Raw genomic sequence first — 15,827 nt, 5'->3', positions numbered from 1 at the left:
CCTGGTTATTCTACTCTACGGGGCCTGGGCCCATGGTTTGAAATCCAGCCCAGTTCAGTCCAGCCAATGCTTCCCAACTTACTGCTCTTCTGCTAGCTTCAGAGCCAGCCTCAATCTCTAATCCAGGTCATTAATGTTTAGGTCTCTCTCCGAATCTCTTAAACTGCCCAACAGCCTCCTAAGGATTAAATTCCTGAGGCTGACATAATGCTGCTCAGTTCCTTGCCAGGAGATCCGGCGCAGCATTTTGGGGAGTCCGTGGAGTGCAACCAGCATGATGCCACTGCACGGTTGTGATTTCCTTTGGCCACATTTACCTGCATCTGCTTTTGAGTGATTTTTTATTAGAGCTTTTTCTCTGTTAATTTAACGCAGTAGAGCTTAACCATAGCCTGGGACAAACAATAAACACAACCCACCAAACTGCTGATGGCATGTCGATTTCTGCCACCCAGGATTAATTATCTGATGTGTTTTAAAAGGGGAGGTGTAAATATTCCCAAAGTTGTAATTAACAGTGGGCTCTTGCCAAACCACCTTGTAGGTCGTTCAGTCATTTGGTGAAGTGCATTTAATAAAGAATCCCTGTGTGCTGCGAAATACACAATTTGCTCCACTTCTTCCTCTGCCGATCTACATAGCCAGCATTACACCATCCACCCACCAAAACAGAACTGATAACCGCAGTGTTTTCTCTATTGCCCAGCATATCTTTAAACACCCTCGTCAATGGGACTGCTACCACTTCCCCGAGAGAACAATGCAGCTCATTGTCAGGAAGATTTTCCTGACATTAATCAAAATTTTTCCTTATTTGATTTTATTGCATTACTCCTCCTTGTCCCCCTTCACACCACTCTAACCAATTCATCTCCTTGGGGGTTACCTCCTTCACACACTAGCTGGATATCTCCCCTCCCTCTTACTCATCCTTCATACATATTTACTTAATCTTTACTCATCAGCCATTCCCCACCAGGACTAAGTCATGATGTCTAGGATCCTAGCATTTAACGCGCCCCAGACACTAACCAAAAGATATCTTTCAAAACCTTATTTTCTAGACAAGCCAGTTCATTTGGACCCCAACGAAAAGAGCACATCCAGCCTCCCATAGAAATGAAATTACATATGACATTCTGTTTATATAGCCCCTTAGATATGACAGCACCGTTTGGAGAGGGTCTTAATAAACAACAAGGCGAAGAGCCCGACCTCTACTGTGTTACTAGTTGGGGAACTTTAAAATGAAAATGATCTCTGATATCAGCCATACAGGTGCTCTCTCTCTCTCTTCCCCCACCCCTTACTCTCCGGGTCTGATATTCATCTAAAGAGATTCATTCTTCAATCCGTTGTCAAAAAGAAATGTAAAGGCAACAGAGCAGTCTCTGTGCTTTGCAGGGGAAATTCTCACCAATTGATCAGAGCGGTTGTAAAGACTGACCTAATGTTTTTACAGTTCCTTATTAAATGGTGGAAAAGAGTTTCTCTCCAGTGCAAGAATCCTAGGGGGTTTTCCATTGCTGGATTAAAAACAGGTTGCCATCCAGGATGAACACATTCTCAAAGGTTATAGACCCTAGGTTAATATATCTGCAAAGATGGCTCTGTGCATTTTAAAAAGTAAATTTCAGGGTAATTAAATGAGCATAACTGACTGTCCCAGAGACTGCAGTGCAGAATAGGTACAGTGCAGATAGCAGCTGTACAACATCCCCCATACTCCTCCCATCAGACCGGCCTTGAGCCTGTTCTACGTGGAAAATTTCTTTAAGTAAGTGGGTAACTCTGACTCTATGCCAATAACTAAATGCGCCTCTTTATGCTAATGTTGCCAGCAAAGCTACCCACCACAATGCCTTTCTAGAGGGGTGAGGCAACATGGGCACTAGGGCCTGGACTGAGACCACCTGTTTATTTCCAATTTGGCTACTGACCTGCAGCTGATTTAGCTTTCAGGCTATACTGACGTGGCAAGATTTAGACCAATGACAAGATAAAAAAGGTCACTATCCAGTGAAGCAGGGTCATAAAGCTGTTTTTGCTGATTGCAAATTGGATCCTTCAATTCAGATGCATCATCTCTGGCAGCCCCATTAAAAAAAAAAAAGTTAATTCTATCGAGTTAAACGAAGAGCATAAACACTTACAGTTAGACTAAAACCTGAGTGCACAAGTTGGGATGAGGATGAGGATGTGCAGGTTTTCTGCCCTCATCTCTGTGAGAGATCTGTGACCCAGAGTGGCATAGGGCACAGGGGATACCCATAGTTTTACAGGGTGCTGAGGGTTGGGTAATTCACCCATGGGGGGCATGCGAGGTCTCTACTGAGATCCAGTAGCCTGCTGGTGGCCATAATCACTGCAAAATGCGTATAAGGATATTATTTATGAAGTTATGTATCTATAATGAAAATTATGTTACTAAGGTAAGACAGGGTCTCCATGAGGTGACATGTGCCAGACAGGTTTGTGTCAGTCAATGAGTAGGCTACCCTTATTTCTCTGTCTGATCATAGTGCATTGTCCACTTCACAACAGTGGCCTATTTGCACACTGAGCCTTATACTAATTAAAAGCTTGTCAAAATCTACAGGGGAGAGAACCTAAGGAACAAAACAATCAGCAGGGGGTCATCCTGCTTGTGTCTAATACCAAAGGATTAGTCTGATACATCAGGTAATGCAAAGCAACACACAGCATCTTCCACCCAGGGGGCAAGCTTACTGTGTGACAGGGCTTAGGAACAGAAGATCATGGCCAAGCCTGGCTGCAGAACATTGGAAGGACTCTGGCTACGCATTGGTTGAAGACATGAAAGTATCTAGATAAGTCTGTCTAGGTTCTAGAATGCATGTAAATTTTATTTTATATGCAACCATCTGTTTCCAGTACTTCTGCTTGCTATCACTAGACTTAGCTAAATAAACATGCTTAAACATAAGCAACTGCTGTGTGTTAAGCAGAGCAGTGACTTAAGTGTAACTGGCAAGTTGGGGTGTACTGTTCCTTTGGGCACAGCATGTCTGCGAATACTGCAGGTGGCCAGTGGAGCGGGGTGGGACTTTTCTGGGAGCGGCTCAGGGGCTGGAGCCTGCCTAGTGATAAGTGTAAAGTCACAGTGGCCTGCAAAGGGGGTGCTTGTGCTGCCTGGGCCAGGTCACAGTTGGGGAGCTGACCCCAAGCAGGCAAGGACAAGACTTCCTCACAGTAAGGGTAGGTGATAGCAGGGTCCCCCCAACCCTGGGTATCCCCAGAATGCAGCACAATATCTTCATCCCCGTTTTACAGATGGGGAAATTGGGTTGGAGAGGTTAAGTGTCTTACCCACAGCCACAGAAAGCAAGTCAGTGGCAGAGCTGTGGTTAAAATGCAGAAGTTCCTGGGCTCCCAAGCCTGTGCTTAGTCCACTAGGCCAGGCTGCCTCATAGCTTTCATGGGACAAAACAGTCCCCAGAATAAAATCTGGAACCTTGCCAAAATGGGATTCTGCCAGGAACATTTGTAAGGTACTAGGCAGATTCCTGACATTTCCTGTTTGTTCCTGAACCCATTAGTGCTGGTTAATTCCAGTGACTGCAAAGTCCAGGCTGCCCTGCCCTCATTCGTACTGGAAAGCAACAATCCAGTGAGCAAGACCCAACCTGTCACCAGCTTTGAAAATGCCCTGAGAGTTACAGGACAGGGAGGTGGCCTGGTTGTGGTAAAAGCAGGTCTCAGAGGAATGTTCTCCAGAATTATCAAGACCATGACTGTCTCCCTACTCAGGTTAACAGCCCCAGGGACACCTTTCTTCCAGCTGAGGTTCAAGTCGAATTCCACCCCCTCTGGGCTGTGGCAGATCACTCAGGAACCATGCCCTTCCATGCAGCTCCCGTGAGCAAGCCAGGCAGGCCTGCCTGGCTAGACTGCAGCTGAGGTGTCAGCAGCTCAAGGAAGTACAGTCATGTCTGGCCTTGCCTAGCCTACGCCCTGCCTGTCCGTCACAAAACACACACACAGGTAAGTGAGATAAGGAAGGAATCTATTTCCTTTCTTCTGCATTTACTGCATTCTTCTCTCTGCTCCACAAGCCTGTAGCAACTCTGCTGCCAGGCACCTGCAGGCTGCCAAGGAAGTTCTCAAACCATTCCTGACATTTCCCTGTAAGTCCCAGAGCCACTATCTATCAACTTAGGGAATCTTATCTGGAACATGTTACTGGTTGAGCATACCCAGCTTATGCCTGCCACAGCTGTTCCTCAGAATTCACACATGTGCCTGACCTGGGCATTGTATAACTGTGTCCAATCAGCCCCCAAGTCCAATTGTGGCCTGCGCTATGAAGCTGCTCAAGGCCCCCGCCACCACCCTGCCTCCTCCAGGCAGGGCACGTTCACCATCCATAGCCACCATTGGGCTGCCCCTAAGGGCCCCACCCAGAAAGTAATCCTCACTCCAGCCAGTGGGGTAAAGGAGCAGAGCCAGGCCTCCCAGCATCCCTTTCCATCCCCCTAAGACCTGGTAGTCTCCCACAATGTTCTCACAGCAGTGCCTGGCAAGGATAGCAAAGACACTAGCAATGTCAGCTGAAGACAACCATAGCATGAGCCTCTAGCAGCCACAGCTGTGAAACAAACCACAGTGCAAGCTCTGTCTCAGACATGCCCTCGCTCCTTCCCACCAATTCAAACTCCCTGAGCATGGTTCTAGAGCTCCTAGGAAGGGCTGTGTGAAGGACACGCATGGTCCACAGGCTTCAGCAGGCAAACCTGCTGTTTCCAGAAAACAAAAAGTTAAACAAAGAGGAACCAGAAAAAAATTCTGAGGTGAGAGATTGTGACGTGTCAGTTAGCACAGGGAGCAAACAAACGGCATTTCCCTGGAGTCAACAGCATCAGCCGCACTCCACTTCCCACAAGACACAGCTCATGCAATGCTGACCAGAAATACAAGCAACACAAAATCTCCCTCTGCCTTTACCAGCCCTGGTGGAGTTGCTGGAATTCCTTATCTGCACTTAGATCTCAGTTCAGTGCCATCCCCTGTCCTGGGGATCTGTTTCCTGCATTAACTCCTTTATGGATGAGTTGGAGCTTCTCACTATCCACAGATTCCGTTTCAGTATAAATAACAGGCAGCTGCTTCCTTCATGGGCTTGCTTACTTGCAGTTTATCTTATGCACTACATCAAGTGCCTCCCAAAGAAATTCCAAACTTGAGCTGGAAAGAACAGTCTCCAGCCTTCATGCTTAGTTTTCCTCCCAGCACTCCACCTATGGACCAGGAGATACCATCACCTGTAGCAGGGAGATACTGCACTAGGAAGGGCTTTGGGCAAGGACCGCCAATAGAAAGAGACTGGCTATTTGATTTTACAAGAGGGAACAGCCCCACAAGACAGGGAACATTGTGCAGTTACCTCCTTCAGGTTGTAATATTGGTCTTGGAACCATCACATACTCAAGCTCATTGACACTGTGATGCAGTTTAAACCCAGGTAGAACGATCTGGTGACCGGAAGGCAGCAACTGGTAACAAGGCTGGGATGCACTTGAGGGAACTGTGGAGAATCCTCACGATTATTCCAGTCCAGGCACACCTTGACGCAGTCAGTCAGTCTTAAGACAGACCTGGTCATACAAGGAACCTGGAAGAACCCCCACCTTGCCAACGCCTAAAGAAAATGCTGTTGAACTATTATATTGACCCATCGCAGACCAGGATAGTGACAGAGCAAGGCAACTTTATCCTGTCCTCACAGTGCTCTTCACCCATTAGCCATATTGCAATTGTTCATGCCTTCCATTGCAAGTTATTTGGGGCAGGGATCTCTATCATTTTACCACTTGTAAAGCGCACCTCCATGTTATGACACAAATAAGCTGAAGGGGGGATAATTTACTCCACTGAGGAGGAAGCTTAGTAGACATCGTCTTAGTTAAACAGGCTCAGTAAAGAGCAGCCTGCTATCAAATCAGAAGTGGACAGCAACACAAAATGGACATTAATCAAAAGGAACAATACCACAGTGAAACCTGTCCAAGATAGTCACCCAAAGGTTCAAAGGATCTAGCCCTTAGTCTACAGGTCGGGTTTGACCTCCTGAAGTCTGAGGATGGGATAAAAGGCAGAAAGGGCTCTTTCCTCTTTCCTCCCCGCAGCACCTTGAATGGCACAGAAAGCAGACAGAACCTTGAGATCAACAGTCCAGACAAGATCAGCATTGTTTCCAGTACAAACCTCTGATCATATTCCACTACTTGTAATGAACGAAAACCACAGACTCTACAGCACGAGGTTTGCTCATGAAATACTGATATTTGTAATCCAGGGTATATTTTGGAACAGTGAACCCAACCAGCTGCTCCCCACTCTTGACTAAACTTGTGTTTCTATATGATAAACAAGAGACCACATTTAGAAAATCGGTAGGAAGTGCTAGCGCAAACAGAGAGTTCCTTTCACCAGGACAGAAGGTAATCTGTCTAATTCAGATTCTGGACCCATTTAAAGGCCTACTCTAGACTGGGATTTAAAGGTGCGATGTTAGCAAGTTAGTCAAGAAGTTTAGAAAATCTACTGCAGCCAATGCACATTGCTAGTAATGTCTTAAAATGGTAGAGGCAGAGTATACTAGACTTTAAAAATGTGTTAGTTAGCATGGGCGAAGGCAGCTCTCCTCCACTGGTGGGATTAGAAGCATTCACAGGTAGGGGAATTTCAAGTCAGTTTTTGGTAAATTGTAACAAGCTCTAGGAAAGAAGCAGGAGACATGAGAGCTGGCTGGAACCACTCTTCCCAGCCCAGTAGCACTGTCAATGATGCTGTACAGAGCCGCAAACTGAGCTCTCATTTCTTGCACATGTAGGAAGGCTACAGATTCAGTTCTTAGACCTCTACTGGGCCTACAACTCTCAGACGCAAAGCCACAACCATCCAAAATCAGCATCTCACTTCTGCAAATCACAGACAGTGAAGGTAGCTAATTCCTTCAGAGTCCTTCGGTGCTGCTGGAAGAGGCAGGGCACCCCGTCACTCAGCTTAGTACACAGACAAGTGGGTTATTGTCAATACCACAGAATATAGATGCTGCAAACACAGGAAAGGAAAGAGAGCAGGAATCCAGGCATGGGAGATACGTGACCCCAAAGGAATAATAAATGGTACATGAGTCATCAAAGTTCAGAAGAAGCAAGTAAAGGAGAACAAACTGTACCACTCTGGAAATGGGGCCGAGTAGACTGAACCAATGAGAAAACTCCAGAGGTTGCTAACTTCTCAGAGGGCGAATAAAGGGTGGAACGAAAGGCACATCCTCCCCCTACCCTACAAGGGAATTTAACCAGATGGGAGCAGGTGACATCGGATGCTAGTGTTACACCTTGAAATCCTAATCTAGGCCAGGCCTAGGAATTAATTTAAGGTATTAGTAAAATCCAAGATCTGGAAGTTGAAGCTAGAGAAATTCAAATTGGAAATAAACTTTTAAATGGTGAAAGTAATTAACCATTGGAACAGCTTACCACTATGTGTGGTGGATTCTTTGTCATGGAATTGCTTTCTGAAAGACACATTCCAGTGCAACCAGAAATTATAGACTTGATGCAGAGATTACTGGGTGAAATTCTGTGGTCTGTAGGCAGTTAGACTGGATAATCATAATGGTCCCTTCCTTATGGCTTTAGAGTCTATGACATTTATGAATGGAAGCTGGGGAGACTGGAGCAGAAGTTTCCTTCTCGCCACTGCAGATCATGGTGGAAGTCCCTCAGAACAGCCCAGGGAATGTCAGAATCATTGGGGTTTCCTATTCCATAAGACCTAATTTTAAACATAGAAGCTAAATCCCCTTTAACCCAGCTCAGGCCTGGTCTACACTACGCGTTTAAACCAAATTTAGCAGCGTTAAACCGATTTAACCCTGCACCCGTCCACACAAGGAGGCCCTTTATATCGATATAAAGGCCTCTTTAAACTGGTTTCTGTACTCCTCCCCGATGAGAGGAGTAGCGCTGAAATCGGTATTGCCATGTTGGATTAGGGTTAGTGTGGCCGCAAATCGATGGTATTGGCCTCCGAGCGGTATCCCACAGTGCACCACTATGACCGCTCTGGAAAGCAATCTGAACTCGGATGCACTGCCAGGTAGACAGGAAAAGCCCCGCGAACTTTTGAATTTCATTTCCTGTTTGCCCAGCGTGGAGCTCTGATCAGCACGGGTGGCAATGCAGTCCCAAATCCAAAAAGAGCTCCAGCATGGACTGTGCGGGAGATACTGGATCTGATCGCTGTATGGGGAGACAAATCTGTTCTATCACAGCTCCGTTACAGAAGACGAAATGACAAAGCATTTGAAAAAATCTGCAGGCTATGATACAGAGTCCACAGCACAGTGCTGTGTGACAAGCATAGCGGAAAGCCAAAGAATCAAATGGACGCTCATGGAGGGAGGGAGGGGGGACTGAGGGCTCGAGCTATCCCACAGTTCCTGCAGTCTCCGAAAAGCATTTGCATTCTTGGCTGAGCTCCCAATGCCTGAAGGGTCAAAAACATTGTCGCCAGTAGTTCAGGGAATATGTCATCAATTTACCCCTCTCCCCCACTCAAAGAAAAGGGAAAAAAATCATTTCTCGCCACTTTTCAATGTCACCGTATGTCTACTGGATGCTGCTGGTAGACGGGGTGCTGCAGCGCTAAACAGCAGCATCCTCTCCCCTTCCTTCCCTGGTGGCAGACGGTACAGTACAAAATGACTGATAGCCGTCCTCGTCATCATCCCGTGAGTGCTCCAGGCTGGCCTAGGTGAGGTCGGCCGGGGGTGCCTGGGTAAAAATGGGAATGACTCCCTGTCATTCCTGGCAGACGGTACAAAATGCTGGGTAACTGTCCTCATCATAGCAGCTGGAGCCTGAGCTCCATCAGCGCCCCTCCCCCCCCTTTTGTGTCTAAAGAAAAGATTCTGTACTCCCTGGACTATCATAGCAACGGGAGGCTGCGTTCCTCTCCTCCCCACTCTTTAATGTCCTGCCTGGACTATCATAGCTGCTGGAGGCTGCCTCCCCCTCACTTTATCTTGCTAAAAAGTCAGTGTTTCTTATTCCTGCATTCTTTATTACTTCATCACACAAATGGGGGGACACTGCCACGGTAGCCCAGGAGGGGTGTGGGAGGAGGAAAGCAATGGGTGGGGTTGTTGCAGGGACACTCTCTAGAATGGCATGCAGCTCATCATTTCTGTGGGATCTCTGGGGCTCTGACATGGAGCAGCTGTGCTCTCTGGCTCTCTAGTAGACTTGCTCCGTATTCTAGGCAGGACTGACTATTTTTAGACAAAACATAAAGAAGGGAATGACCCGGAGAGTCATTCCCATTTTTGTCCATGCGCCCCCGGCCGACCTCAGCGAAGGTAGGCCAGGAGCACCCATGACAGCAGCAGACAGTACAAAATCCTTGATAACTGTCATCACCATTTCCCAATTGCAAACGGTACAAAATGATTGAAAACCACCATCTCATCGCCAAATTACAATGGCCGACAGTGCAATAGGAATGGTAACCATCTCTGCTACCTTGCAAAGGCAAATGAATGCTGCTGTGTAGCACTGGAGTACCGCCTCTGTCAGCAGCATCCAGTACACATACGGTGACAGTGACAAAAGGCAAAACAGGCTCCATGGTTGCCATGCTATGGCGTCTGCCAGGGCAATCCAGGGAAAAAGGGCGCAAAATGATTGTTTGCTGTTGCTTTCACGGAGGAAGGATTGAGTGACGACATTTACCCAGAATCACCCACAACACAGTTTTTGCACCATCATGCATTGGGATCTCAACCCAGAATTCCAATGGGTGGAGGAGACTGCGGGAACTATGGGATAGCTATAGGATAGCTACCCACAGTGCAATGCTCCAGAAATCGACGCTAGCCTCGGTACATGGACGCACACTGCCGAATTATTGTGCTTTGTGTGGCCGCGTGCACTTGACTTTATACAATGTTTTACAAAACCGGTTTATGTAAAATCGGAATAATCCTGTAGTGCAGACATACCCTCAGAGTCACTTCTCCTCTTCAGCCTCTCCAATCAAGGTAGACCAGAACTTACCTTCACAGTGTGCAGAGAAACGTAACGCCTACCCTTCAATTCTTCCATGAGTGATGAGCACCCCCACTCGCCCAGCTGGCCACACCATATACACTTACCCTTCAGTGACCAGGAAAACTGCAGCATGTAACTGATTTTATTTTTAGCCAAAAGAGCTAAAACTCCTTCATGTGCCCAATGAGAGAACTAATTACCATCACAATAATTTGCAACTCACTTTGGGGTTTTGTTTTTTAAACTTGCATGCTTTGTCTGGACGGTGGCCAGGACAGGATTTTTGTTGCTGGCACAGACTTGTCTTGAAGGAGGATGTACCTCTAACAAGAAAGCCCTCCTCTCTGACCCTTGAAGGCAGTAAACCACACTGGCATGTTTTCAACTTCATAAAAGATCCTTGAAATGAGGAAGGACGAGAGAAGAGGAAGTAAAGCAAGACATTAAAAAAGAACATTGAGATGGGAGCGTTCCCCCTCTCTAGCAGGAAGGTGGTGGAGTCAGTTCAGAAGTAACTGTATTGATACTACGTACTAGTACTAGAGCCCTGCAGCAGGACTGGGATCCCACAGGTCCTGCAGGACCTGCTGCCTTAATTGCAGGAGTGAGTAAAATGTATTTTGTTGCGGGCCAGATTGGGTGGGCAAAAAAAACACACTGGTAATTTGTGGGAAAACACTAAATCTCTCATTGGTTTGTTAGAAATACAAATTCAGCAATGTAAAGCAAGTTCATTTGTTTTTTAAAAATAAAGGTTTTAATACTTAAAGTAGGAGATAGAAAGAGATTTGATGTCTATTGTAACAGGAGTTAAAGCTTTTTCTTTTTTACATGGTTTTAGAAAGATTTGTTTTATTCTTTTAGTGATAAAAATTGTGTCTGAATTCAATTTTACAGCAGAACCTCAGAGTTAAGAACACCTCGGGAATGGAGGCTGTTCATACCTCTGAAATGTTTGTAACGCTGAACAAAACGTTATGGTTGTTTTCAACTGAACATTGACATAATACAGCTTTGAAACTTTACTATGTAGAAGAAAAATGCTGCTTTCCTTTTTAGTAGTTTATGTTTAACATAGTACAGTACTGTATTTGATTTCTCTTTTTTGTCTCTGCTGCTGCCTGATTGCATAATTCTGATTCCAAATAAGATGTGTGGTTGACTGGTCAGTTCATAACTCGTGTTTGTAACTCCGAAGTTTTCTTTATATATATTTACTGACCTTTTTCTCCTTCCTTTTTTTTTTTTTTTTTTTTTTTTTTTCAGTAGCGGGGATAATCTCTCTCTAGCAGAATCTAGGGATTTTGTAGGTGGGAGCGGGATAAAAATGCAAGAGCAGGTGGGAGTGGGAGAAGGTATTGCTGGGTGGGACAGGAGCAGGATTAAAAAAAATAGTCCCAGGCAGGGCTCTACTGCCTACATCAAACAAAGCAGGGACAGCAGAAGGTACATAGTGCATATATGTATTGCTTCCGAAAGTTCAGAGAAAGTTAGCATCCATTTATCAATTCCCTCAAGAGCGAAGTCAGACTCCTCCTCTCATGGTTCTCATCATGAGATAAAATCTCTTCACTGTTACAAATCCCAAGAGAAGATTTAGGTGTGGTCCTCTCAAAGCAGATAAACAAAAACAATCCCAGCAGAAAAACACGGGGTAGGAGGGGGGGCGCTGTTTGTATTCCAACCCACATATTGACTTCATTGGCTTTCTAGAGGCAAACCTTACATGCCAAGTCATCATCCGTTTCCCCCAAATAAAGGAACACTCAAAGAAACTCACGGTATAAGGGGTTACAAATATTCAGACTTTATTATAAATAAGAAATACTGTTTTATACATAAAAAAAACTGAAAGTGTTGCATTTTGTTCACCGCCCCAGACAGCATGACCACAGATTAAGGCAAAAGCTGAAGTGAAGGCACATATGGAGGAGGCCACAGGCAAGAATAAAATGAGGGAACTGTTGTGTGTTCCCTGTGACAATCAGCATTCTACCAGCAGCCTTCTTGTCATCACATTATGCAAAGAAATAACTGGACCTATACAATGAGATAATGGGGCTGTAAGGCAGTAGTGTATTAAGAGATTGCTTATAAAGATCTTTTTTTAAAAAATAAAAATCTGTTAAAAACAGCTTAAGAAAAAGTGAAAAGCCAGAAACCTTACGCCTGAGGTCAGCCAGGGCATGGTGTTGCCTCTTTGTATCTGCTCTTTCCAGAGCCTTGGCAGAGAGGTGACATGGTTAGGAGGCAGCCACAGGACCAGAGCAGCCAGCCAGGAAATACTGATATCTTCCAGAAAGTTCCAGAAGTGCAACGGGCAAAGGCAGCTCTCCTCCACTGGTGGGATTAGGAGCAGTCACAGGCAGGGGAATTCCAAGTCAGTTTTTGGTAAATTGTAACAAGCTCCGGGAAAGAAGCAGGAGACATGAGAGCTGCCTGGAACCACTCTCCTCTGCCCAGCGGCACTGTCCCTGATACTGTACAGAGCCCCAAACTGAGCTCTCATTTCTCGCACATGTAGGAAGGCTACAGATTCAGCATTTAGACCTCTACTGGGCCTATAATAGTGCTGCAACTCCCAGGAGCAAAGCCACAACCATCTAAAATCAGTATCTCACTTTCATTAGTCAGAAACAAAGATGGTAATTGGTTTCTTATGAGTTACACACTTCAGAGTCCTTCGGGGGGCTGGGGCTGGCTCTGGAAGAGAGGTTGGGTGCCTCATCGTTGGGCTGCACACACAGGCAAGTGGGTTATTGTTAATACCACAGAATAGAGATATTGCAAACAGAAAGGATGGAAGAGAGCAGGAGCCTGGCCAGGGGAGATGCCTGACCCCAAAGGAATAATAAATGGAAGAGATATATGGTGCATGTGTAGTGATGGTTAAGAGGAAGCAAGTAGAGGAGAACAGACTGTGCCATTCTGGAAATAGGACTGAGTATATTTACACACACAAAAAGATAGACTTCCTCACTCTATAATCAGGATAAAACAAACAGACACAAAACAAAAAACCCACATTCACTCAAAAATATCAATTTGAAATAATTAATAGCACCAGTGTGTGTCAGATAATTTCTTTCCCGCTACGCAAACGTACAAAGTTGCATAGTGTTTAAGAATAGATATATATGGATCTGAAAGGCAGGGGGTGTTAGACTGATCTAATGAGAAAACTCAAAGGGGAGGAATTAAAGGCAACCCCTCCTCCCAACCAACAAGGTAGCGTAACTAAGTGGGAGCAGGTGACATTGAGTTGGACAGAAATTCTAAAGAGGCAGCAGTGGCAGCTGTGTGAAATACTGCACGGGCTGGATATCTGCCATCAGAGCTAGGCCTGAACAATCTGTGTTGCACCATTTTAGGAAGACTGGCAGATCAGCAGGAAAACAGGGATAGGATGACTTTTGACTTGGACAAAGGCAAGCCTGCTACTGTAGTGTAAAAATACTATCCCCTGATAGCAAGAGGATGGAGAGACAGACCCTTACATCTCTATTTGAGACACCCATTTTCTACCTGAAGACATCAACTTCATATTTAGACAGACTAACTGGTAAGAGCTCTCTGCTTTCTTCTTCAAAAAGATCTTAGTGGCTTTAAAAAAATCTGTCTCTCTCTCTCTCTAACCCTGGAAGTTTTCTTTTGAGGCTCCTAGTGACTATTACTGAGGAGATCAGAGCTGATCACTTGCAAGATTCCCTACTTGGAGTATTAGGTTAGGCAGCTGTTCACAGATATGAGACAAAATTTCTAGTTTATAGGCCAACAGTAATGTTGAGACCTATCACCCCATTCCTCTCCCTTTCCTCCCTCAAGCTCTTTTTAGAGGCTGTATATCTCTCTCAGTAGATGGATATACTGCACTCTAGAAAGATGCTAAACCATTTGGTAGATGGGTACAAAACATTTTGACTGGCCGTTAATTTACGTAGATTTTTTTAAAAATGGTTAAAATTTGGGGAAGGGGATTAGTGTTCTTTATGAGTGCAGCTATACTGGCCATTGTAATAATACTTTGATAGCCAACCCTTTCCTTCATAGAGACAGTGAACTCTGGGACTGAGGTTTTAACATGTTAGGGGGAAGAGGAGAAAAAAGGAGAGCTAGTTTGCCCCACTGTACACTGGCTCACGTGGTCATTTCTGCACCGCAGTAAGAGTAGTCCAAAACGTTTCACATCCTTGTGCAAATCAAAGGGAAGTGTGTACGAGAGAGGGGCAGAGGTGGAGTGTTGAGGAAGAGAAAATTTATAAAAAAACCCTTTGATGCCCCAAAATGGATATTTAATTTGCTTCTCTTTAAAACTTTGCAACTTTTCCTGATTTGGAAAGAAGATAGCAACTGTGAGCAGCGGAGACTGGGGATTCGAAGAAGGTACTCTGTGTGTTAAGGCACTCCATAGCCAAACAATTGCTCCACCAGTCACTGGGGGAATGCCCCCCACCCCCAGCACACTCTTAGGGTTTCTCGATGGACGGGGTGTTGAAACAGCCAGACGGTAAGGTCTTCTTGATATCTTCCAGGTTGTTAATGTCTTTCAGGATATCCTCAATGTCCCTGTTGTAGGCCTGTATGGCTTCGTCCTGCCGCCTGGCTGCATCCTCCAATTCGGTCACTTTCCGGTCCAGGTCATTATCTTTCATCTGATCTTTGGCTGTGTTCAAGGTACCCTCAATCTCATTCAGTTTGTTCAAGTCCACTGGGTCCAGTTGCCCTAGAAAACCAGCAGTGCACACAGTGAATTCCACTACCACTTCAGGAGGCTACTGCCTGCTCTCAAGCTCTTACCCAGGAGAGGGCAAATTATGGATTAATACAGTGGAACCGTTGTACGGTGAAATAACTGTTTTCACAGAGCATTAATACTAACTGGAATTGCTACTGGCACTTTCAATACCATGAAACAAAGCAAAACTACCATTACACTTCACAAGGTGGCATTTCAGATTAAGTGGGTTCCTCTGTATTTGGATGCAAACACCACACTTGCCTGAACCCACCACAAATAAATAAGAAGCCTATCACCCAGTCTCTATACTTCATGGGTAACAGCTGACTTAAATGATCCTAACTCACTGCACACATTGTGGGCCAAGTCTTCTGCTGCTTTATACAAGCTGAGGATATGGCCCTTTTTGTTTTCAGTACATTTTTAAATGTTGTCTTTAATGTAATTTAATCATAAAAGGTCAAATTCTGTCTTGCGGGTTCTTAACACAAGCTTCACTTCCATAGTTTATAAGGTTATATGATCCCTATGAATGAATCACAACTGTGCAATATACAGTTAATTACTCTCTACTTGTCGCTGGGCTAGGGCTTTGCAAACATAGGAGGGATTTAGCAAATCCTAACTCAAGCCTTTGGATGTAGCAGAACTTGGAACTTTTGAAAAAGCCAGGCATTTATTGTGAATATCCCTTCTTCCGACAAGCTGTTCATGGCACAAGGACTAAACTCCAGGGTGGGCAGGGTGGGGGGAAGAAGAGGGTTTAATGAATTAGGGAAAATATTTTCCACTGTAATTAACTGATGTCCTGTTCCCTTTAGAAGGCTACGGTAGTGTCTAAAATCAGATGATGCTCTCATTTTACTTTCAATGTCTATTGGAGAAACTCTGTTGGTGCCCTTTTGTAGGTGACTGTGGCTGAGAGAGAAGAGGGTGGAAGGGACTACTTTCCCTCTCAACCCTTCATTTCGGCTCCAAACAGGAGCTTTCCCTTTCCTGAAGGAGCC

The 15,827-nt window shown here is 45.2% G+C and overlaps 1 protein-coding gene across 1 annotated transcript in view; it reads right to left on the bottom strand.

Annotated features, from left to right (window-relative positions):
• Positions 1–11,866: 11,866 nt before the first annotated feature.
• The window catches only part of LAMC1 (laminin subunit gamma 1), a 146,394-nt gene continuing 142,433 nt past the window's right edge, over positions 11,867–15,827 (bottom strand). The window contains exon 28 of the mRNA XM_050963690.1: positions 11,867–14,805. Coding sequence (XP_050819647.1) covers positions 14,549–14,805 — 257 coding nt within the window. The 3' untranslated portion in view covers positions 11,867–14,548. The remainder of the gene's footprint in view (positions 14,806–15,827) is intronic.

This window comes from Gopherus flavomarginatus, chromosome 7 (genome assembly GCF_025201925.1).
Source record: "Gopherus flavomarginatus isolate rGopFla2 chromosome 7, rGopFla2.mat.asm, whole genome shotgun sequence".
Lineage (NCBI taxonomy): Eukaryota > Metazoa > Chordata > Testudines > Testudinidae > Gopherus > Gopherus flavomarginatus.
This window is presented reverse-complemented; position numbering and strand designations above follow the sequence as displayed.